Source organism: Sminthopsis crassicaudata, chromosome 6, assembly GCF_048593235.1.
Source record: "Sminthopsis crassicaudata isolate SCR6 chromosome 6, ASM4859323v1, whole genome shotgun sequence".
NCBI lineage: Eukaryota > Metazoa > Chordata > Mammalia > Dasyuromorphia > Dasyuridae > Sminthopsis > Sminthopsis crassicaudata.
In genome coordinates, this window is record NC_133622.1 from 213,066,170 (window position 1) to 213,093,062 (window position 26,893).

Sequence of the window (26,893 nt, forward strand, 5' to 3'; positions counted from 1 at the left end):
TTGTCAGCAGAGGTAGAGAAGCTCTAGGGGCTGAAGGGGATGGTATGTGCCTCTGCCCTTTTTCTCTCCCTCCCCCCTCATTAGGGCTGCACTCATGCTGCATTGCAGTTTAGCAGACTCCCTAGCAGCCTCCCTGGGGTAGGGAAAAGTCTGGGGGGAGGGGTATATCAGGTGGGCAGCTGGTGGAGTGATTCTCTCGCTGCCATATGTCGCTGTTGGAACCATCTATTTTTTCTGTCATGAGTGATGAAGTCATTTTTACAACTTAATGATGTACCAAGGGACCCCGAGCACTGCGTTTGTGCATGTGTATTTCTTTTTTTAATATAAGAGTCGGGCATCAGATGTGGCAAAATGAGGAACAGAGAGGCCCCTGTTTGATTAGATTAAGCAGCAGGGAATCAGCCTGCTCCAATTCACCCTCTGGGAGAGACTTAGCCTTCCATTCAGGGTCAGTTATATATCAGCTCCACATTAAGCTACAATGGAAATAGATTGATATCATCTTTTAAAATGGCTTACCACCCATGTTCTTGTCACTTTTCGGAGTAAGTCTCCATGGGGGCAATGATTCATACAGGGGGCACGAAGGTGTTAGGACTGTGGGCCAATCAAGGGTGTAAATAGGAATCTCACCAGTAACTCACCATGGCCTATGTTGAGTAAGAATGTTCTCAAAATGTTCCCAGTTCAGCCATAGATGACTTGCCTCTCATTTCCCTCCAATGCTCAGTCTTCAATTCCAATATGCCTTTCCCAGGGTTAGCTACTAATTAGGCACAGATGACCTTGCCTTACCAAGGCACCACATGGCAAACTCAGGGAGATGTAGGGGACATGAAACAGCCTCATATAACAGGGATTTTGTTCAGCAATAGGCAAAAACTAAATCTCTTTCTTTTACACAGTATTTCCCCATCTTTAAATCTGATAAGAAAAATAAGGATGTGACTGTTTTTGAAGCAAACATTCTTAATGGCATTAAACTTCAATGTGTCACTTGTCACAGATGAAATGGGGAAGAGAACAAAAATTCAAAATAGATTTCTAATCTTTTCACATTATAGAGGATTTCGTTAATAAATGAATACATTCAATCTTTCTTCAGTAAACCAATAGATGGAACATTCAGGAAAAAAAAAAACACCTAAGTACTTGCCAATTTTTATATCTGGCACAATGAATGGAAAAAGAAAACCAGGATTGGGAGCCATAGAATCCAGTCCAAATTCTGGTTCTTACTTATTTGTGGCTTTGGGCAATTCTGTTCACAACATAGTGACTTAGTTTCTTCCTCTGTAAAATAATGATCTTGGATTAGAATATGTCTGAGGTCTCTTCTAGCCCTAAGTTTATGAATTCATTTGTGAAAGGAAATTTTAAGTCAGTATTTTTACTAACAATTTACATTTCCTGGCTTCTGTGTCTCTTGGTTCAATTGTTCGAATCTGATCAGGGACTCACTTTCACACTAGGAGAACATTTTTTAAAAATTAAATTCTGTGTCCAGTTGTGAGAAGCAGATATTTAAACCAAAGCTGTTTGGCTTTGATTCAGCTTAAATGGAATTTTGATGTTTCAGTTCTGCATGTTTTTTTTTAATATGTAGCTTAATCATTAAAAGGAAGAAAAATGAAAAAGTAATCTCTTTTTGATCTTACTAAATAGATAATGAAACCTACCTCCTCTATTTTAATAGAAGTGGAGTTTTGTGGGGTTTTATATTGCATACATAGTCAGAAGCTTATTAAGATAAAAATTAATATTTGGTGCCTATTTGCAATAGGCAGGATTTTTTTTGCTTGTTTTCTAAAAAGTCTGGCTCAGTTCTTTGCTCAAGAAAAAGAAATAGTCTGAGTTCTCAGCATTCAGAAATGAGTGTTGTGCAATGCGGTTTGTGATTTATTTCTCATTTTGATCAATTCCTCTTATTGGGACTGTACTGTCAAACTGTTTTTGAGAACCTTGATTCACAAATTTTTCAAATTTTACATCATTCAATTCCTTGTGTGATAATCACTTTCATTCCCAGGCTATGCTTCCCAGTATAAAATCAGATTTTTCCTCTAAATATGGCATTCCCAATCAAAGTTATATAGTGTCATCAGAAAGAAATAGAACTTAGATATAACAAAGGGTATTTTATTATTATTGTGGTTATTATTATCATCAGTAGTGATAATAATAAGACGAACATTAGGTAGAAACATATGAGATAAAAAGTCTTCCCTATTGTCTTGTTTGCTAGAGGAGTTGTATCAAAGCTGCTTTTTACTGCTACAACAATTAGATAAGCTTATCTCCTGATGTTTTGATTCCATTATAAAAAGCAACTTTCCCCCATCTATATAATAACCAATAGGATGAATGTAAAATGTAAAGGAACAACAATGAGATAGGTATTTTTTCTAGAACCATTTTTATCTGAACCCCCCCAAAAAACCAAAAGTGGGATGAAAATAATTATGGTACTTTGTTGTCTTTAGAAGTGTAAAAAGTGATAAATTCCTATATCATAAAAAGGCCTCAAAATATTCTTGGGAACTCACCTAATAAAACTACTGGAATTAGAGCATTTTTATAAACAGAACTGCCAGCCCATAATACCACCATTTCAAATGTCTTTAAGCTACATAGGATGAAAAACTTTCAAAATACAAAGATCAAACATGTGGGAACAAGCTGAAGTCCTTATCATTTCTTTTGTCCTATGTGCCACTGGAGTTGTTAGAAAGATTTTTTTCAGTGAGATTTACTGAAGAATTCTGGTATATTTATTCAATTATAAAAGTCATTAATTTTATCCACAGAAACTATAGTCTGTAAAGTATGAAATATTAAAAAATATAAGAGCACAATAGTGTCTTGTTAGGAGGGCCTTTTTAATTTAAATTCTACTGAACAAGATGAAACAATAAGATAACAATAAAGGGCTTTAAGGTTTACAGGTATTTTATACACATTATCCTATTTGCTTCTCATAACAATTCTTTAAGGGAAGATACTGGAGGTATAATATATTATTTCCAATCTTAGGATAAAAGGGAAACTCTAAAAGACTTTAAAATTTTCAGAAGTCACTAATAAGTGTTTTAAAACTGTAGAGAATTGATTTCTGTAATGCAAGAAAATATTGGAAACATTATCAGACATATTACATTATTATAAAGTAAATAGAATAATTACCCTTTGGAGAATAATGAGCAGGCCTGATATTATCTCAATGAATAAATTAAATAAAAACAAATCTAAAAATAGTATGTAAATATTTATTTCCAGATCACCTGAAATCAAACAGAAACATGCTTTCCAGTGTTATACTGAAAAACACCTGACAATCTATTTCTTGTTCCTTTCCCTGAATTCTCCCAAACCAGTCTAAAATGGAGGATTCTAGAGGGGGGAAATGCATAGTTACATGAATAATCTGACCCTAACCAAAGAATAGAAATGGGAATAAAATTTTCTTTGACATGATTTACATGTGGTACTATACTTAAATATAAATGAAGGTCACTAATCTATAAGGATCTCAGCCAGGCACAAATTAACTTAGTTTAAAAATCTACGGTTTACTGTATTTTTATTTGTTTTATTAAAATTTCCCAATTGCATTTTAATCTGGTTTGGGCCATACTTGGGAATGTTGTGGGCCTTGTGCAATTAGACATTTCAAAATATTGGGGAGAAGTAAGGTGAACTTGACAATGCAGAGTACTAATTTGTGACATTCAAAGCTAAAATTCTTCACTCTTCCTAGCAGTAGCCCTCACCCCTACTTCCTACTACTAAATCTGGGAGGCAGACAAAATTCTAGGTAATATATCAGCAGTGCTGCATTTAATTTTTAACAAGTCTTGTGCCCCCAGTATTTTTAGTTTTTTAATATTTCCTACATTTGGAAAATATTTGGGTGGTCATAACATTAGAAATATGGAAAATAATACTTATGATAATAGAGCTAGGAAGTGGACCTTGGATTACAGAGATAGAGGCAACTCCCAATGAGTAAAACTCTCACAGTAAAGGCAGTTTGGTACCTTCTCTTCCTTTTACAGTCTTAGAAAGTTGTCTAGAGAAGAGGTGTCAAATTAATAATTATTCCATTACATATTTATCTAGAAATCCTCAATTAACATTATGCTATATTGTATTTTTATTTATTTGTTTAACATTTTCTAATTATATGCATTCATCCTAGAGAACTGGCATCGTGATTTAATTGTCATGAGAATAGCTGATTTTTATATATCAATTCCAGAATTTCTATAAACAGCTTATTTGTATATATTTATATGTTATCTCCCTCATGAGATTGTAAGCTCCTTGAGGGAAGACTTTGCCTTTTGCCTCTTTTTGTATCCCCAGATTAACACAGTCCGCAGACTATAGTAAGTATTTGGTAAATGTTTATTGATTTAGTAACTGATTTGCAAAATATGCTGAACACTTTATTTAAACTTCCTATTATTCTGAGATTAATGCTATTATTCCCCTTTTTACAGATGAGGAAACTGAGGATGAGAAAAGTTAAGTTACTTGAACAGAGTCACATAGCTGGGAGAACTAGAATGACTTCTCAGGAACTATATAACTCTAAACCTAGAATTCTCTATTCCTACTTTAGGCTAAAATAAGACAGTAGATAAAGTGTTGGGCATGGAATCAGGATGATCTGAGTTCAAATTTGGCTTCAAATAGCTACCAGCTGTGCGATGATGAGCAAGTCATTTAACTTTGCCTCCAATTTCTCATCTGTTAAATATGAATAATGATCAAACTTGCCTCCTAAGGTTGCAAGGATAAAATGAGATATGATTTGTAAAGTGCTTTGTAAAACTTTAAGGTGATATGTGAATCGTAGCTATTATTATTCAAACCCAGTGATTCTTCATTTCAAGTCTAATTGTATTAGTCTAGTATCTACAATACCAAGCTGCTTTACGGTAAAAATTCTCATTAAATATTCTAAATGTGACATTTAAAAGCTCATTAAAAATACTGATTTAGGTACTTGAAAAATAATAAGATTTATACTTGACAGTTGCATTACACTTATGATTGTGTAGAGATTTACTTCACCAAATGTTTTCAAATGCCATACCATTTGACTCTTACTGTCAATCAAAACACAAGCTTTTGTTAAGCTTCTGCTCACTAGTCATTTGGGGAATACAAAACCCCAAATGGAATAATCTCTGATGTCAAGAAGTGTTTGTTTATTTGAAAAGACAACAATTATAAACAGAATAAATGTGATATAATTTGGTGGAGAGGGAGTCACCAGAAGTTATGGGAAAAAGACTCAAATATATGTCATGGATAGAGTTTTAAAGGAAGCAAAATATTCTGAGAGGCTGAGGTTAGATGGGAGTGTATTACAGTTGTGGAGGAACAGTAGTGCAAAAGGCCCAGACATTGGAGATGGAGAGTCATGTTCAAGTGGGAAATAATAAAGGCCTGAATTTGTGTGTTTTGCACTATGCATTAAAGCTGGAGAATGTTTTAATTTCATTTGTCCTTGGGTAGCACCAGGTAAAAGGAGAATTATGGCTGCAAAACAATTGTGATATAATATTCTCAACCATGTTAAATATTTATAAGTGGTAAATCTTGTTAAGGGAACAATCCATCACCTGTTTAATTTTGGAAGTAGACCTCAAGAGATTACTTTTTCCAGAGTGAAAGGTAATTTTTTTGATGGGCAGGAGGTCTAATGGAACTTGAATTTAGAAGATTTTGCAGTGTTATTTGGAGGAGATGTGGATGTAGCCAAAATGGGCCACATACTTGAACTTGTCAACTATCTCAAGTGAGGATTTATCCACAGGAGCATTCTGAAAGCTTGTCCAGGGCTGTTTATCTATACTTACTCTGAGATAGTTAGTGAGTCTTATAAGGACATAAAAATACATAGAACAGCAGTCTGTCCCTATTTAAAAAATCTCTCAGAGAGAAATGATTAGTAGATTAAAAAGGTTATTGGGATGGATGCATAAACAAAAGAGATCTTTTTTGAACTTGACGTATCTCAAAGGTAGTGGCAACCCAGGTCCTTCTGTCTTCTGTTTGGTTCTGTGATAGGCACTATTATCATAATGACTTGTTGACCATCATTTCATATCAAGTGTTTAACCAGTAAAAGATAGATATTGAGAAGAAATAAGGAATTCTAAATAGGAGAAATTTAGCCATGGACTTCCATTGTTGAGATCATTGTGTTTCTATTTACCTGCTATCAGTTTATCTAGGTCCTCCTGGGCTTCTCTCATATTCATTGCTTTTTAAAGACCCATGCTATGCCTTGATCAAATTATGAATTAGTCAATCAACACATATTATTTTGCTATGTTCCAGATGGTGCTCTAAGTTCTAGTGATAGAAAAAGAATACTGAGGTAGTTACTACCTCTTTGAGCTTACATTGTTACAGAGAGATAACATGCTCATACATAAACATCTAAAATGAATAAAAGATAGTTTTAGAAGTGAATGTACTAGCATCTGGAGATTAGGAAAACATTCATGTAGAAGGCAATAGTTGAGCTAAATATTGACAGAAACTAGGGATTTTGAGACAAAAAGGTGAGAAAGGAGTGCATTCTAGGCATGGAGGTCAGTCAGTGAAAGGCAAGGATGAAGCATCCTGTGTGTGTGTGAAATACCAAGATGACCTGAATATTTGGATTGTCTAGTGAATAGAGAAGAGTAAAGTGAAAGAAGACTGAAGAGGCCAGAAGAATCCAGGTTGTGAAGATTGGGATGACAAAGTAGTTTATATCTGATCTTAGTGGTGATGGGGAGTCAATGAAGTTTATATCGAAGAAGGTGATAGTATCAGAACTATGCTTTATAAAACATTTTCACAGTTATGTGGAAGATTGATTGGAGTGAGGAAAACTATGAGGCAGGATGACCAAATAGGAGAATATCAAATTAGTCCAAATGAGAAATGAGGATCTGAGCTAGGGTAGACACTCATCTGAATGAAGACGTATTAGAGAGGTAGAAATAGGAAGATTTAAAAATTGAATAAATATGTGGGATGAATGAAAGTGAGGAGTTAAAAGATATCAAAACTGGTTGGCTACATGGATAGATGGCAAGAATCTCAAAAATAGAAAGAAATTTGAAAAAGAGTAGTAATAATTCCTCTTTTGGACATACTGAATTTGAGATGCCCAGTTCAAAATGTTCATTAGACAAATTATTAGACAGGAAAAAAACATAGATTAGAATTGTATATATAAATCTAAGAGTCATCAGCATAGATATAGTAATTGAACCCATGGGAACTGATGAAGTCATCATATAAGATAGTATATTGAGAAAAAAGAGGAGGGTCCAAAACAGACCCATTATATCCATGTACCACAATTTGTTTATTCCTCAAGAGATGGGTTATCTCCTTTGTCTCCACTTCTTTGATAATATAAAAAGTTCTGCCATAAATATTATGGTGTATTTAGAATCTTTATTTGAGGTGGTAATATATTGTGAAATAACTATTGAATATTTAATGCAATCCTAAATAAAGTTAAGATTTAGTATTTCTCTGGTTAATTTCATCAGGGTAGAGGACCAAATTTATACCACTGAAACCCACTTTGAGCCTTGAATTACAGTGATCAATTCAAATAATGATTAGTTCTAATAAGAATGTTGAGACTTTTCCAAGTGTTTTTGCCCCACTCCAAATATCTAGCAACTATATGCTGACTAGCCACTTGCTTCCATTATTCATGATCAATCCTTCCCATGACTTCTGTCCATTTAGCTAAGTTCTGTCCATCTCCATGAAAGAAAGGGAAAGAAAGATAGATATACATCTTGTGAAGATACTTCAAAACATATAGTGACTTTCCCCCATATCCCAAGCTACTAGTCTAGGAAGATAATGAGTTATTTCCTCTCTGAAGGCAAATTGTTTCTTGGAAGATGGTCGTGGAGGAATGCTTGCAGGACCACATGAATCATAGATATTTGTGCCATTAGTGTTGGAAATTCGCTTGTTCTTTAATAGATTCATGGCTACATTCTTTTTTAATTCTCTAATTGTTTCTTTTATGTTTCTTCTGGTACCTCTTTTTCCTTAAAAAAAATAAACATACTCCTTAAAGAGTGTCTTCTTCAAATTTCTATGCTTTGCACTTTTCTCATCTCTATCAATACACCTCTTCCTCAGTGAACTCATCATTTACAATAGCTTTAACAATTACCTTTCTGTCTCTGAATCTTTGTTTCTAACTCTAACCTTTTCCTTGGCTAATAGTATTTTATGTATTTCTAAAAGCCCATTTTCATCTGTATGACCTTTCAGCATCACAACCTCAACATATCAAAACAGTTTTACTCCTTCTCTCTCAAGTGTCATCTCCCCTAATTTCCTTATTCCTTCTATTCACTCAGGCTTGATACCTTGGGATTATCCTTGCTCTTTACTCTCTCAGTTATCCTTGGCTTGTAAGCAATTGCCAAATTCTGACAAGTTTCTTTCACAAGGTCTTTCCCATCTGTCTTTCCGAATGACTTTCCTACTCAAAAGACTATAGTGGCTCCTTTTAGGATCAAATATAAATTTCTCTTTTTAGCTTTTAACACCCAATGCAATCTGACTACAACTAATCTCTTCAAGTTCATTGTACATCACTCTCTCTCCTACCCTTTGTGATCCAGCCAAATTTGACTTTTCCATGCACTCTTCACACATGATACTCCATCTTCCTTGCCTGGAATGCCACTTCCCTTCCTCACCTTTATCTTCAGCGGATAGAATTCCTCTCTTCCTCCAGGATGCAGCTTAAACACCACTTCCTACATGAAACCTTTCCTGATCGACCCATATACTGGTGACAAATCTTACAAACTTTCTTGTAGTTGACTATTTTTTATTATTTGTATACTCTTTATATTTACTCTGTATATACTAATATATATCCATGTTTTCTCCACTGTTAGAATGTAAGCTCTTGGAATGTAGAAATTATTTTATTTACTCCCAATAACCTAGCATGTAGTAGATGCTTAATAAGTACTTGTTCATTAATATATCCCTATTACAATTTCTTTACAATTTCTGACCTTACCAAATATATGTTTTCCTGCTTCTATTCTTTCTCTACTCCACTGCACTGGACATGCCTCTGAAAATAATGTATCTTTCACTAATTTGCCTTCCTAGAGCTACTTTTTAATATTGCAGCCCCATATATTACATGTTCTTGCACAATTGGAATGTGACATGTTCTGTACCTAAATTTGCTATATTCTTTTTACCTCTCCGGTTGGAACACTGAAATCATTGAATTCATCTGGTTCATCTTAAATTCAGGGTTCATCTTAAAAGCCACTTCCCCTGCAGAGTTTTTTTTGATGACCTTAGCAAGAAATTATTATTTCCCTTTCTTGTTTCTTATATTTCCTTGATATGTATAGATAACACACACACACACACACACACACACACACACACACACACACAAACACACACCACACACCTTTCTTACTTGAAGATAAGAACTGTATCCAATTCATTTCCTTCCTCCCAATACCTAGCACAAAGTAAAGATTTCATAACTATTAGCATAATTAATACTAAATGAGATCCAAATTTCTCTTTTGGATGGATGGATAGGAACAGAAAAAACATAAATTATTTTTAGATAGCCAATATCTAAATGCTTAGGTTTTTTTAATTATAAGAAATACTAATTACTTGGATCTGGTATTGATTTGGATAGTAATTAATGAAAGTAAGAATACAAGATGAAGCTCCAGAGAGGTTGAAAGATTTTGAAGATACAATGACCAGTTGTGAAAAAAAGAGATGATTCAGTAAATTAAAATTTTGCAGGTTTCTAAAGATGCTGTGGTAAATTTGTCAGATTATAAAAACTAATCAGAGTAATAATTGAAAGGAGATGTTCTTATATATGAAATGTGGGGAGCTTTTTATGATGGCCTCTTGAGGGGAAGGAGAAAAATGATTTCACTGGTAGGCAGTAGAATGGAGATCTAGTTCAGTTTCTACCATATGGGTTTTTGGAGTCTGGGCAAATTGCCTCTGTAGGCTTCAATTTTCACATTTGTAAAATGAAGGGATTACACCACAGGGATGTCCTCAAACTGAAATTGGATATGGGCTCTAAGCTTGTAGCACTTATTGATATTTATATGAATTATTTCAGAAAGCCATGATTTCCTGAAATGTATGTGCTATCACTATCAAATCACTATCAAGAATTGTCTTTATTGGTTTATAGTGGCCAAACCAATTATCTCCTGGTGGACTTACTTCTGCTTATGGGGCTTTCCAAATTTAATTCCTCCAAGAAAGGTTGCCACCTGGCATGTAATGAAAGACTATTTACTTGATATGACTTGCCAGAGCTTTTTGCCACTGGCATTTCTACTTGGAGAACACACTCTGTGCCATGGTCAAAGGTCATTTACATAATTAAAATCAAAATCTATTTTTCTTCATATTGATCATCTATTATTCTTCCAATGGCACAGTGGATCTGGAGTCTTTCCCTTGACACTGGATTTGGAGCCAGGAAGACTTGAATCCACATCTTAGTCCACATCAGATACTAGTTGTATGACCCTTGGCAAGTCAAGTAATCTTTCTTTATTTCAGTTTCCTCATTTATAAAATATAGATAATAACAGGATCTACCTAGTAGGATTGTTGTGAGAATCAAATGAGATCATAATTGTAAAGTATTTAGCATAGTAAGTAGAATATAGCAAATGGTATATAAATAGTATAATATAGTAAATCTATATAAATGTTAGCTATTGTTATTTTATTATTCCTTAAAAATGTTAATAGCACCACCTGTAGATTTTAAATAGTGTAAGCATTCAAGAAGGTTCCTAGAATTTTAACTCAGATCTTCCTTGGGGTCAAAATGTATTAAGGCACGATCCAGGGCAAAGACACTTGTATATCTCTGAAAATGTTCTATGTTGTGTCCTCCTACATTAAAAAATTGAACCCCTTTGCATTATTGTTCAGCAGGCACTTTGCACCTCCTCTATAAAACATGCGACTAGATTTCACCACAGAAAACAGAATTTTCCTGGTATTGAAAATATATACACTTAGAAAAAGCCATATTAAAGTCCCCCCCTTACTGCTATAGTATTATTATACCACTAGTTTGAGTTTTGTGTATATTTTAAAAGAGAATCCTAAAAATGTCCATTTAAAGTTATAGTTCTGGTAAAAATACTGTGGACCACAAAATAGGACTCCAAAATTTTATAATCATAGATTTTTACAACCAGAATGGAATTTTAAATTTAACTCCATCATTTAAAAATTAAGTTAACTGAAGTTCAGTGATGTGCAATAATTTGCTATTAATAATTAGTGGAACACATATTTGAAACCATATCTTCTAATTCTCTAAACAGTATTTTTCTACTTGGTTAGGTTAATTGTAAGAATGAAAGTAAAAAGATCTTTCAGATCTAAATAAAGAGCATTCCAAAGGAGAAAAAAAAGGTTGAAAATTTAAAAAAAAATAAAGATAGCCATCTTAAAAGTGGGAGAAGGCGGAGGAAAGAAAAAAAGGGAAAATACATGATAATTTTGTTGTATATTTGAATGGAATAACAAGTTGTGCATAGCAGATTTGCAGTGTCAGGTACAATCATCTTTTTATTGTGTGTTATAAAAATGCTTGTTTTATTTCATAAATTTAAAATAAAATTTAAAGAAAGAGAAGAAATAAAATCAGAAAATAGAATGCTAGTGGGGTGTAGGAGAAAAAGCACTTATCTTAGAGACAGAAGACATGATGGAGTTTTACCTTGGGCAGATTATTTGCTTGAGATATGGTTTCCTCATCTATAAATAATAATTGAGCTGCCTACTTCACAGAACTCTCACAATGAAAAAGTTTTGCAAATATTGAAGTACAATATATATAATAAAATCATATAATGTCACATTTGAAGAGAACCTCAATGGTCAGCTATTTCAATGCCTATCAGAATAGGAATGCCTTCTACAGATAAGTGGTAATCCAGCTTCTGTTTAAAGATTTTAAAAAATGGGAAACCCAACAAGCTCATAAAGCTTCTAATTCCTCTAGGGATAAGTGAAACAATTCTTAGCTCTTTTCTAAACATTTTTAGTTCCTTTAACAGATTTTCCTATTTTTCCCCTAGTTCTTGATCATTTTTTTGTAGACATGAAATAATTTGTCAGTGATCTTATTGGATGATGTATCCAGAACTTAGTGTAATATATTAGATCTGGGCTGAACAAATTAAATGTTATTGGTATTATTATGTCTCCTTTTTTTGAATACTGTGCTTATCTTAATAAAGTCTCAAATAGCAAAAATTGCTCAAATTTGAAAAAAAATTCCTCTTTTGCCCCCAAATAAAACTATTGATTCATATTAAGTTTGTGTTCACAAAGATGCTCTTTTCTCACATTTTTCCCTAGCCAAACATCCTCCATCTTGTACTTGTGTAATTGAAATCTTAGGCAAATTACTTAATTTGCCTGAGATGTTTTCCTCATAATAGTTGAGCTACCTACTTCACAGAGTTATCATGAGGAAAGAGTTTTGTAAATACTGAAGTACAATATACACAATAAAATCATATAATGTCACAATTGAAAACCTTATAATATACACATATCTACACACATAGATACACATATATTCTTATTAGGTTTCATTTTATTATATTTGCCCCATTTTGTACTATGTCAAGTCATCCAACATATCAGATATCCCTCTCAATTTCATGCCATCAATAAATTTAATGTATAGCATCTATGGTTTAATATATATATATATATGTATACATATGTATATATTTATATTCCATGAGATCCATGATCTTGCTAAAGTGAATATCTAATCCATTGGTGCAAATCACAACTTAACCACACTTTCTCATCCTTTATGAATCTATCTTCTCCTATTTCTTTTTTAATAATAATTTCCCCAAATGTTAAATCTTCTTTAAAGTATTTTTAAATTTCACAGAAATCAGAGCAACTCTTAAGCTGTTTATTATTCCTCAATAGCACCAAAGGAATGACCCACTTCCCTTTTTATGATATATTTTCTCACAATAATGCTCTTTATGCCAATTCTTATGTGTAGTTAAGTCATCATTAGAAATGTTTCAAGGAAGCCAAGATTAAAAGGGAAGAAGAAAACTGGAAAAATTTTTACAAGGGTTCTGATAAAGGCCTCATTTCTAAAATATAGAGAAAATGGATTCAAATTGTATAAGAATTGACACATAGTCAAAAGATATGAACAAATAATTTTTAGATGAAAAATTAAAGTAATTTCTAGCCATATGAAAAAATGCTCTAAATCACTATTGATTAGAGAAATGCAAATTAAGACAATTCTGAGGTACCACTTCATATCTCTCAGACTGACCAAAATGACAGGAAAAGATAATGATAAATGTTGGTGGGGATGTGGAAAAACTGGGACACTAAATCACTGTTGGTAGAGTTGTGAACTGATTCAACCATTCTGGAGAGCAAGTTGGAACTATGTCCGAAGGACTATCAAACTGTGCATACCCTTTGATCTTCTACTGGGTCTATATCCCAAAGGCATCCCATCATAAAGGAGGGAAAGGGACCCACATGTGCAAAAATGTTTGTGGGAGCCCTTTTTGTACTGGCCAGAAACTGGAAACTGACTGGATATCCATTATTGACAAGAACTGATGCTAAATGAATTGAGTAGAACCAAAAGAACATTGTACACATTAATGACAAGAATATGCAATGATCAACTGTGATGGACGTGGCTTTTTTCAACAATGAGTTGGTTCAGGTCAGTTCCAATAGACTTGTGATGGAGAGAGCCATCTACATCCAGATGGAGAGTTATCAGTATTTATGAAGGCTGGTTTTCAATGTTTTATGAGATAAAAACTTATAAGTGATTTTATATTCTAACCTTGCATTTGCTTTTGCATAAATGTCTTTCCTTTGGAAAAGAAAATCACATGTTTTCTGGGTACTTTTGCCTTTTTTATTGTTAGCTTTGTTTTTGTTAAACATTTTAAAGAAAATATTGACAGTCAATGTCAGTGACTTTGGCTTTTTCTGTTTCCCATTTTTGTCATTAATGATAACTTGTTTGAAAAGATTAGGCTGAAGTTGTGGAAAGTATTAGTGGTATCTTCTTGTCTCAACTTTTTGTCTAATTTCATATTGATTTTAGTCTTAGTTCTAACCAGTTAATAGTTTTTAATGCAAATTTTGAAACTCCATATAAATAAGTAGTCACTTTCTGACTCTTAAGATAGCCTTAATTTATTTTTTGGGTGATGTTGTTGAGTGCTCTACATGCCCAACATTTTCTGACTTTCTTCTGGAAGAAAACATTAATAATATTCATATACACGTTCACTTTTAAATATGAGGCTTTTCAGTAATCTACAATTTTGGGTATTTTTTGTTTCTAAAATCAGATTTACAAGTCTAATACATTATAAACTGATCAAGTTAAAATAAGGAATATCCTTTTCTTGGTGATTACAACTTCCTTTGTAAATACTCATGTTATATCTTTAATAATAAATATCAAAAATATTAAGAATCAAATTTCAGCTCATTAATAATAATAATTTTAATGATTCTCCCTTATTTTCTTTTTGGAAGGGTAGAACAATGTCATTATCAAGTCCTTTGACTTTTTTCCCATTCATCTCAATTCTTCAGAGCTTCTTCATATTGACTAATGAACCACACTTGCCAGTTCTTTTCATAATTTGGAATTTAGTTTAGTTTTTTTATACTTGGTATTTAAACTCATTGGGGGCAACTTTAGGAATAATCTTTCCAAGCCCTTATTTGACATACTGAAACCTGAAAAGGTTATGACTAGTTTAAGGTCACTGGTGGAGTTAGAACTAGAGGTCAATTACCCAATGTACAGTTTTGAAATCTGAGAATAAAGCATAGACTGAATCCAGGCCAAGAATAATGTTGTCATGTAAAGTGGTTATTTACTTCAGTGAAGAGAAGCTATAAAATAGATGATTACATTAGGGAACTGAATGAGAGAGAGAGAGAGAGAGAGAGAGAGAGAGAGAGAGAGAGAGAGAGAGAGAGAGAGAGAGAGAGAGAGAGAGTGTGTGTGTGTGTGTGTCAGAGAATCAGAGATAAACAGAGAGACAGAGAGAGAGAAAAGAGAGATTGCAGGTCTTTTTCTTTATTCAGCAATTCCTAGGTCTAATCCTTAAACTTTGGAAACTGATCAATGATGTTTAATCCAATATTCATTAAATAGTTACATGTTAATATGCTCATCTATACAAATTAGGGCTATTACCACATGATCTATCATGATTAAAGGTTGAATGGGAGGTCCATGTTGGGTCTGATCAAACTTGTATCAAGCACAAAGCCCGCAATTAGAGATCTTACATCCCTGAATATCTTGAACAAATTGGTTTATTTGAATTATTAAATTAAAATAATGTGTTTTTTTCTGATACAGCTTGAGCATCACTATAACATGCTTTAAAAGAACAAGGATTGTTTTTTTTTTCTTTTGCAGATATAATAAAATTTTAACTACATTTTTCTGTCAATATCTTCCAAAATTATGTATTAAACTATGTTTGCATGGAGAATTAAAAAAATACAATGGTAATGATGGTATAATAAGAACCTCATTTGTATTTAAATAATAATACTATCAAATTGTTGTTTGCAGTCCCAAAAGTCTTTAATTTCACAATTTTATCTTTTTCTCACTATGATCTAATGAGGTAGGACAAGTGTAAATAATCATCTTATACCAAAACAGGACATGATGTTCCAAAATGTTGCTTAAGGTTACATGCCTACAATGTAGCCAGCAAATCAGAGATTTGAGTCTCCTTTCTTTGGCTTTTTTTGTTACCTTTTCAAAAGAGATTTCATGTAGGAGTTCTTTTAGCATTAAAAGTAGGAGTCCATCTCATCCCAAATATGTGTGTATGTGTATATATGTATATCCACACATACACATACTGCACAATATATGTGTATATATGTATCATATATATTTTAATATATATAATACCCTTTATAGCATATAGTATTGTAGTCTGCCTGAATAGCATTATTATACATGTATGTATAGTTATATATGTATATATAATTTACATAGAATATATGCATATATTTATAAACATACTTATGTCTATACATTGGTCAAATGAGATTAATTAAATGTTAGTGTACTCATTTTCATGAATGTATATGAATAATAAACTGTTATTTAAAGAAATATAATCCATTCCTCTATTTGAAGTTGCTGATCATTCACAGTGAGGATGAGGAATGACAAATGTTCAGCTTTCATGATCCACTGGTATCTTTGAGATTCAGGAGAAGCCGAGGAAGGGATCTACTAGGTTGAGTGATCCTACTGTGGCAAATTTACAAGAGGATATTCAGAAGAGTCACATAGGATGGGCAGACACAGGTTGGAATCTGCTTTGTTGAAGGGAATAGCAGAGTCAATGGGATCAAGAACCCATGGAATAATAGTCAGTAAAATACAGAATATTTTTAATTTTTATTATCTGTGTCAAAGCTAATTTCTAACAGATTTTTAATTTACTCCAGAAATGTAAATTTGTGAGCACAAAGTGTGAGATCCTTCGAGTAATGTTTTCCCTTCTTTTCTGCTTTCTTTTTCGCAGGGTTTTTGGAGCTGCCATACTTCTCACCTCCACCCTCAATATGCTAATCCCGTCTGCAGCTAGAGTGCACTATGGCTGTGTTATATTTGTTAGGATCTTACAGGGGCTTGTTGAGGTATGCCGTAGGACAGCAAATGGAGTTAACAGATTAATATTTCTGACTGATAAATGAAGACTTGATATAAAGCTAGGTCTACACAATGCCAAACCTATTGGTTGGAATGCAGTATAACTCCATCCAATAACATCCTTATTTTGTGTTGAGCACTATACTCCCAGGGGAAAGCTAAAGACTAGATGTCAGGGTCCCTGCCTTCAAGGAGTTCAGAATCTCACAGGTATGGGATGGTTATAAGAGTTTTGATGAATCACTGAAATTTAGAGACGGAAGACCTCTTGTGCCATTTGGTCCAGTCTGCCAGAAAAGAATGCCTCCTGTAAGTTTCCTGACAAGGAACCATCTGATCTCTTCTCAAAGAAAATGAGAGGGATTTATTACCACTGGAGCCAGACTTTCCACTTTGAAATGTATTTAATTGTTTAAAAGTGGTTTTTCCTTCCCCTTTCCCTCCCCTTACCCCTATCTTTCTTCCTGTCCCTTCTCCTTCTCCTCCTCCTCTTCCTTTCCCCTCCTTCTTTTCCACTCTTCCTCCTTCTCTCTCTCCTCTTCCTCCTTTTTCTTCTTCATATCAAGTTAAATATTTTCCTTTGCAATCACTACTCTTTGCTCCAAGTTCTATTCTTTAGAGACAAGAGTACCTGAGTTCTCATCACTTCCGACACTTATCATCTATGTGACTATAAGCAAGCCTTCTGTCCTTGCACCTGAGCGGTCTGTGTAAAATAGCTATTGTAAAGCTGTCTCACATATCTGACAGTATAACAGGGAGGTTTATTACACACATGCATGCATATATATGTACATATGCAAATACATATGTATGTGTATATATATTTATATATATATCCATCCATACATTTTCTTTCTTCCTTCTTTTCTTTCCTCCCTCCTTCTTTTCTTCTTTCCTTATCTTTCCTTTCTTCTTTTTTCCTTCCTTACTTCTTTTTTCTTTCCTCTTTCCTTTTTCCTTCCTTCCTTCTCTTTCCTTCATCCCCTAGGATTTCTCATTAATGAAATCACAGATATTATTTACTCCCATTTTACAGATGAGGAAAGTGAGACTCAGGGAAATAAAATGATGTTCATTTTCATATAGCTAAGTCAGAAGTGAGTTTTGAATGCATATTTTTCTGATGCCAGATTGAGCATTCTTTCTACTATATCATACTACCTTCTCTAGACTCTAGGGAAATCAATTACTTATTTAATATGTCAGGGAAGGGTTAAGGAAGGAGATGCCTCATATTGAGATTATGGCAATGGGTAGAAAAAGAGAAAGGATGGAATTGACAAGACTTAGTAATTGGCTTTGCCAAGTGAGAAAGATGGGAAAGGTGGCAGATAACACTGAATATAAAGATGTATCCCTTTACAGTCGCTCCGTCTTCATGATACCAAAACATTGGTATGCGACTTTCAAGAATTGACTTTTTAAAAATTGATTAGTTTTCTTGGCATTGTACATATACAACTCTGTCAAAATGGGACAATAAAATATTTTGAGCCAGGAATTTGATAGGAAAAACTATGAGTCAACGATGAATTTCTCTCAGAAAGTTTTAGTTTGTAGTATTCCTGCTCTTGTTCTGCCAATTTAAGCTGCTATTCCACTAAACAGTTTCCTGCTGTCTAGAAATGGAAGGAATAACTGACTTTTAAGGTTTAAAACTTAACAGAAATTCTGAGTTTAGTCAGTGTTATTTTTATTTGATATCAATTTGTGAGGAAAAAGAATGTTTTAAATCACTGACAAAGGCCTTGTCCCTACAGTTAGCAGAAAAAACCACAAATCATAGAGGAAGCTAAATGTTTTGCTAAGGTCATTAGGCTTCAGAAATAATCAACAAAGCTTAGTAATTACATTGTTCCATAAATATGAGCTATAAAAAACAGAGCTCATCAATGGATCCTGGTTATTGTAATCAATAATTTGCATGGCGAAATTAACATCACCACATATCTTTCAAAATTTTCAGAGAAATGTCTAGAGGATCAGATCTGTGTATCTGGAAAAAAAGTCTTAGCTTCCTTTTTCCAAACTGGAGCTAAATTTTTTTTGAAGCAGTGGGTAAACCTTGGAGGGTGGATGTAATTGTTACTTAAAATAGACCTTCTCCCTCTTGAGACCAAAAGTGTCTGAGAGGGCAGGGAAAACTAAGAAACAATGACATTTAATTGCATTTTGTAATAACTTGGACTAGTTAGGTAAAACACAAGAAAGGCAAGCGTTCTCACTTTTTGATTTCTCAGTATTCTGTGACTCCTTTCCCCCATTTCCGACAACAGGGAGTCACCTATCCTGCCTGCCATGGTATATGGAGTAAATGGGCCCCTCCTCTAGAAAGGAGCAGACTAGCAACCACTTCATTTTGTGGTAAGTAACTTGCTCTTCTTCTCATGGAATACAAACTCAAGTCAACAATGTCTGTTCATTTCCTGTCTACTTTTCCATTTGTCGTAGGTTCCTATGCAGGAGCTGTGATTGCAATGCCTTTAGCCGGGATTCTCGTGCAATATACTGGATGGTCTTCTGTGTTTTATGTCTATGGTATGTTAATCTTTCTCATTCAAGCAGGCCTGTTCTGCTCTTTCAGATGTCAAAAGATAGTTATTATTAGTCACTATTAATTACGATAAGTCCAAGGTGAAAAGAAAATAATAAAGTGTTTTTAAATGAAAGATAATATTTGGTTATGGTGAATTTTGGCATGAATTAGCATTTCCTTTACTAAAGTCCACCTCTGATGCCATCTTGGAACTGGTGACCTGGATTTTTAAAAGCTAAATCTAATAGGTTTAAAACTGGATTCTCAAAAGCTAGGAAATATTGTTGGAAGGATCCTTAGAGAATATCTAGGACTCATTTTTATAAATGAGGCAAGTGAGACCTAGAGAGGTTGTGAGTCCCCTCTACCCAGATCTTAACTTGATATGTTTCCATCCTCTGTCAATCTTTCCTTTGTATTTTTTTACTTTTGGAATCTAAACACTGTCAGTTATCACTAAACTGGAAATGCTATGTCATCCCAGAATCCATTGGGCTTGTCAGCTAAGGACCAGATTAGCTAAATGGACTTGGTTAACCACCAAGTAATAAATATATATGCCATAGTAAGTCATAAAAATATTCTACTAAGGCATGGAAGGCTTACAATCTGTGGGTGAAGAGTAGTAGTCCATATGGTTGAAATCACAGATACTGTGAAGGATTTGAGTCATGTTGTATTTATTTCTGTCATGTCTCTCTCACCTTAATATTTTGAGATAAAAATGTTTCCCACTCATAATTCTTTTCATACTATTCATTTTTTCTTAGAAATAACTATTAAGTTGCCAACATAGGCTTCTCTAAGCAAAATGTTCTTTTTTTCTTTGGGTGTATGTGTACTTATAAAAGATAAGATGTTTTATTTCATTGGCATAGAGTGCTCTTCATAGGAAACTCCCCTTACAATGGACATCATTGCATATTCTAGGATTTATAGGCTTAGAAAGTTGCCTAGGGCACTTAAGGGTTAAATAACTGGATCAATGGCCCCAGCCAGTATGTGTCAGATGAAGATGGGATTTGAATCAGGGTTTTCCTGACTCAGACCTCCTCTCTATTTACTATACTATGCTGCTTTTTGCTAGAGATAGTGAAAGGGTGGATTTTTAAAAACCAGTATATTATTATTATTATTTTTGCTGAGGCAATTGGGGTTAAGTGACTTGCCCAGTTAGGAAATGTTAAGTCTCTCAGGTCAAATTTGAACTCAGGTCCTCCTGACTTCAGGGCTGGTGCTCTAGCTACTGCACTACCTCACTGCCCCACTATATACATACATATATATATATATGTATATATATATATATATATATATATATATATATATATACATATATATATATATGTGTATATATATATATATACATATATATATGTATATATATATATATATTTTTTTTTAATTTGTTGGTATTCTTTGTCTATTACAAAAAAATCAATGAAATATTTTTTTCTTTCTTCATCCTTTGCAAGGAGAAACATAATCAGTCTATTAACTAATTGCCAGAGGTTGAAATGTGATGAAGGGGACAGCTTGCAAAGACTTACTTCTTTACCTTTCTTCTCCCTCATCATCCACATTCTTTTCATGTCCTTTGACTTGTGGATGAAGGACTCCCAGTCTCCTAATATACTGGAAAACCATGTAGAACTCCTGTATCATTATCTTAAGCTAGTAAACTCAGACTGGTCTTTTTTCCCTAGACTTGAAAGGGAATCATGATCATAGATGTAGACATGAAAGGGTCTTTGAAGATCATCTAGTCTAATACCTAAATTTTACAGATAGGGAAACTGAGGTCCTTGGAGATTATGTGATTTGCCCAAGGTCATACAAATGGTAAGTGTGTGGATCTAAATTCTGGTTCTGAAATGTCAACACCCCATTCTTCATTCAATTATAGACCATTTTTCTCTAGTTACAAGCCTTGTTTCTTTAAAACCAAACTATAGTCTTCCTTTCTAAGTGACATTTTAAAAATAACTAGATAAATTGATAAAGGAAAGAAGAAATTGCTAGAGAATTAGTTTTCAACTGCCACCAATTGAACTTTGCCTTTCTCCCTTAATAAATGAAGGTGAGAATCTGAAAGATGAATGAAAGGTGACAGAGAATCAGGTCCCAACAGCTCATACAATTTGTCCTATTTTATTACTGTTTTATCAAGAAAATATCAGGGGATGGTGGAGATTGTGAATAATTTATAGGATATCTATTAAGTTGTGACTTTGTATTATTTAGGGAGTAAGAAGATTCATGATCTCATTAGATCAATAGCTCAACTGCTCATTTAGTTAGAGAGAAAGTGGAATAAATGAATTCAATTAGGATATTTATTATAAAGACCAGAAGACTGCACTAGGCACTAGAGCAGACAAAGTTTAGGGGAAATATAGTCCTTGTCTTCAGTGAGCTTTTGGGCCAATAGAAAATAAAATCAATAATTATGATACATGATAAGCGATAAATATATTATAGAGGTTCAAAACCAATGATTGGTGTGGTCCAATGGGAAAAGGGATCAGGGCAATTTTAAAGGTTGGGAAGGAATTTGTTGGGCATAACAAAAGCAGAAGATCTTTGTAGGTGTAAGGAAAAATATGAGAAAAGACTCATTGGCTCAAAGATTTAGAATTGGAAGACCTTGGAGATAATCAAGTCTAATCTTTTCATTTTATAGATAAGGATACTGAGGTCCAGAGAGGTTAAGTATCAAATCCCATGGATTTGAAATCTCTTCCCACCATATCATACTATTTCTCAAAGGCAATGGTGTGGAAAAGTACAAGGTCTGATCAGAGAACAGACAGTAGCCCAGTTGGCCTGAAGTGTAGAAAATGTGGATATGTGGATTTTGTGGTAAGGTAGGATGGTGATAGTTGGTGAAGGTCTTTGGCTATAAGGTACCTAAAACATGAACTTCTTTCTATATACCTTAAATTAAAGTCATGCTACATACAGTGATCACTACTGATGCTGTAGACACTGGACAAACGTTAGAGTTTAAATTTTTTTTTTAAATGTTATATTTAACAAATTTACCTGGATAGAAATCAGGAACTGAAATATGTACATCTAAGATAGGAAATGCAAATTTCAAGCTGTTTGAAATGGATATTTGAACATATAACCCCCTTCCCTGTGAGACAAAGAGAGAAGGAGAGTAAGTAATTTTCCACAATTGTTTGGAACAGAACAAGAATGTGAACTAGCCAGAATATTAAGGAGAATCAAAGGAGATTTAGAATGGGCTGGGGAGGGAGAAGATTGGAGACATTCACCTTGTTCCTTATTGAAATAAGCTGCCAAGAGAATAGCATGAGGGAGAAATTGAAATATCTACCAACTGAAAAACTCAAATAAATCAGTTGATATTCCTTCTATTATTATTAAGAATACAAAGTATACAAATACAAAAATACAAAGAATGCAAAGCAGGAATATTTTTAATGGTGAGATTGCTAAAAGAAAAGACTCGAAATTCATAGGGAAGGAGTTTACATTCATTTATGGAATGATTTGGCAATACACTAAGTCACAATATCATATATTAAAAAGAATATAAGGGTTATTTACATGAAATATAAATTTTGCTTGATTCCCATGTCTCACTTCTTTTGTGGTCCAAGCACCTTGAACAAGAGAAGATGCTGAGTTTTATTTTAATAGAGGTGCCTTCTCTGACACATCTTGGATAAGTAATCTTGGGCAAGTCACTTAACCTCTCTCTTCAGCAATTCTCTGAGACTATCTATCATTTGCTGAGAGTATGTGTGGAAGGTGGTTCCACATACATCAATGAAATCACAAATCCAAAATCCCCCAGCCACCAACCATCACCAAAAACAGCCTATGAAAGTGATATTTCTAAATTTTAGATAAATAGAAATTAAAAGAACTCTTTCCTCCAAAACACACACACACACACATACACACACACACACACACACACACACACACACACACACTCCCCTTCTTCTCTCTCTCTCTCTCTCTCTCTCTCTCTCTCTCTCTCTCTCTCTCTCTCTCTCTCTCTCTCTCTCTCTTTGTATCTCTCTCTCTCTCTGTCTCTGTCTTTGTCTCTCTCTGTCTCTTTCTCTGAATGTTAATTTTTTTTTACTTTTCATTTCTGTAATTTTTTTTTTTTTTTTTTTTTTTGCTCTACCAGTAGGCAAGTCATATAGAAATAACACAGGTCATGTCCATATAATAATTTGCTTTGATTGAATTCAGTTTAGAATTTTTGATTTATTAAAAGATTTTATTCAGATAAGAAAAGTGTTAATCATTTAGCTAATGCAAAGCAACCAGGTTATTTCCATTTATCACTTTCCAATGAATTGTCTTGGTTTGTAAAGATGGATTGGGCCTACCTGTAATGCTTTCTTAAATTCCCAGGTGCAATGGCCAGTAATTCGCTCTGCATACCATTAATATCTGCAACTCTATGTGCTGCTTAAACCAATTCGTGAATGCTCAGAGTGACTGACGTCTATTAATACAAGCTCTACTGTCTTACCCAGTGGAATGTATATATTGGTGAGAGCAATTGCAGTGCCATTCCCACCTCCACTGAGGTATGCTCTGATTGCTATGCTGATAGGAGCCAGAGCCATAGAGTAAAATGGATTCTTGGCTAAAACAACCAGCCTTTTGGATCCATAGGTCCTTTACATTGCTAATGAAACAAGAACTAATTGCCAATAATACGAAACGAGTGGAAACTTCTGTATGTGGGCCCATATTTTAAAAGATTTCTTCTTCATTGTACAATTTTCTGCCTTTTTCTTCTTAATAGGGAGCTTTGGAATGGTCTGGTATATGTTTTGGCTTTTGGTGTCTTATGAGAGCCCTGCTAAGCACCCGACCATTACAGATGAAGAACGAAGGTACATAGAAGAAAGCATTGGAGAGAGTGCCAATCTTTTAGGGGCAATGGAAGTAAGGACTTTATTATAGTGTATATGCCTGCTATTATTTTCTTTCCCATATTCTTTTTCAGTCCATATTTAAGAAAATGAATTTTCTGAATTTTCAATACTATTGTAAAAAGTCCAATTCCCCTTGATTCATTGGAATCAAAACTGGTTTGCTTTTAACTTCTCACTTTGGGGTTTCTTTTACTCAATTTCCCTTTGGTTAATAATTCTCTATAAAACTTTAGTCATATGATTATAGATAGAAAATGGTTCAAAACTACATCGTTTCATAGTTTCAATAATTGGTGCATCAAGAGTGGTTAGGAGAGCCACCAATTGATAGACTGAGTATGTCTCATGGAATTACATATGCACTGTGCCTTCTTATTAAGGGATAAGAGCCTGCATCAGAAGTCATAGAGAAAGCCTAATTGATGGCCCTAATAAGTAGAAATGAAGATGATTAAAGACCGAAAGCCAGGTGGACAATGATCTCTTGCTCAGAGGAGCTACTCCCTCTGCAATCATTAAAAAAAATTACTCCATTCTCTTTTGGGATTTTTTCCTAGAATTTTCTCCTTCCTTTACTCTTAAAACACATAAATGGGTAGGTTTCTCCCAACAAGAACTTTAATTCTTGACTCTCAATTGATAGTCATCTTTGAAGCAGCTTCTGGGAACTCTTCAAGAGTTCCTTATGCTATTTTAGTGAAATATGTATGCCTTGACAGAGAATCAAAGTGCAATCTAGTTCTAGAGAAGGTTCAAGTGAGGGATTTGTCTAGACACTCCTCCTAAACCAATTATCTGACTGAACTTAACCACACTGGTTAATTTCAAAACAGAAAATCCCTGATTTAAAATTTTCAAACAATAAATATTCTCAATGAATAAATGACTGTTTATGAAACTATAAAATCTGTTACTTGCATTTTGTTTTAAAATGCACTTACTAATTTTAGCAAGTGACAAACTCCTTGTTTGAACCATTTAAATTACCAAATATTACAATATAAATTTGATGATTGTAGACTACAAACACTTATAGAGTACCAGTGATACAACAGTCTATTCACACCTTGATGAACAGGTGATGGTTTTGAGATGCAAAATGAACTATATATTTCTGACCAATGTGAGAAATTGTTTTGCTATATTTGTTACAAGTGTTTTGTTTTTCTTTTTTTTGGATATGGGAGTGTGGAAAGGAAAGATAATCAATCTTTGCTAATTAAAATATAGTTATATAATCATTATTTATGCTTTTATATGCTACATATTGAGGATTACTTTCTGAAGCATTAGAATCTAGTAATTGACATTAGTCCTTAATAGCACCCTGAACATAATTTAATTTTATTTTATTAAAAATTGGAGTAAATAATCTTTAAGTGCTCCTTTAGTCTTAACATCCCAGTATTCCAATCCAATTTTAATGTATTAGAAAGCATTTAAAGAGCTTACAGGATCATAATCATGCATGTCACATAGTCTTCTCTAGTTGTATGGATGATTCAATCCAAAGTATACTGTGTAACAAAACTTGGAACCCTCTTTGAAGTCTTTGGACACCCCCAAGATGCCAATGTCTTGACAACATATCATATCAACTATCCACTAATTTTCCTTAATTCTTGCCTCCTAATTAGTTTGCCTTCTTTTCTGATAATATATTTGGTGACATTCCTTATAAAAGTTCTAAACTCAAATAAAAATATTAAAGTGATGAAAAGGTGCATTAATTACTATAAAAGGAAAATCTTTGATTCCGGTGTGATAGATATGACCATGTCACTTCCCTTCTCAGGAAGCATCCTTGCCCGCTATTGCCTCTATAACAAATCACAACTTTTTTTCAGGAATTTAAAACCATTCGCAATACTTTTCTAATCTACCTTTCCAGACTACTTTCATATTATTCTCCTTCATGCATTTTACATGCTTGCCAACCCGAACTCTAGGCTATTCTCGGTATACAAGATTCTATCTTTGACTTTCATGCCTTTTGGGTAGTCTTCTTCCCCACCTCCCTTATTGCGGTCCCCAGCTTCCTTCCTTTAAGGCTCAGCTGAAACAATTTCAGCAACAAGAAGCTTTTCCTGATTCCCAACAGTTAGTGACACTCTGAAATTATTTTGTAATTATTATGTATGCATTTTGAGTTACTTAGAAAAATTTAAACCTTTGATGTGAGATATCTCATTTTTTGGTTGTTATTTTTAATCTTATCCCTAAATAGTATTTGATACACAGTAGGCATTTTAATGTTGATTTTAATTGAATTATTGCCAAAAGCTGAACTGGTTTCCAAGTAAAACTACATAAGGTTTTGATCTGAAGGACAATTTGAAGTTGGGTCTGGGCTGTATCATATTATGTATATATAGCTTTATAATATAAAGCATATTTTCTAATAGCTCATTCAATAGATTGAGATTATAAATATGACTATTTTTATATTAGAGATAAGGAAAACGAGGCTGAGATAGGTGAAGGGAATTGTTCTGTGTTACAGTTAGGACATCTTCAGAAGCAGTATTTAAACCCAGTTTTCTCCTGTCTCCAAGTCTCTGTGACTCTCTTTTAGAACCTTTGAAACAGTTG

At 33.7% G+C, this 26,893-nt stretch overlaps 1 protein-coding gene across 1 annotated transcript in view; it reads left to right on the forward strand.

Annotated features, from left to right (window-relative positions):
• SLC17A6 (solute carrier family 17 member 6) overlaps positions 1-26,893 on the forward strand; it is a 52,808-nt gene that overhangs the window by 13,512 nt on the left and 12,403 nt on the right. The window contains exons 4-7 of the mRNA XM_074276221.1: positions 16,701-16,815; positions 19,108-19,195; positions 19,283-19,369; positions 24,169-24,311. Of these exons, the coding sequence (XP_074132322.1) occupies positions 16,701-16,815; positions 19,108-19,195; positions 19,283-19,369; positions 24,169-24,311 (433 nt within the window). The remainder of the gene's footprint in view (positions 1-16,700; positions 16,816-19,107; positions 19,196-19,282; positions 19,370-24,168; positions 24,312-26,893) is intronic.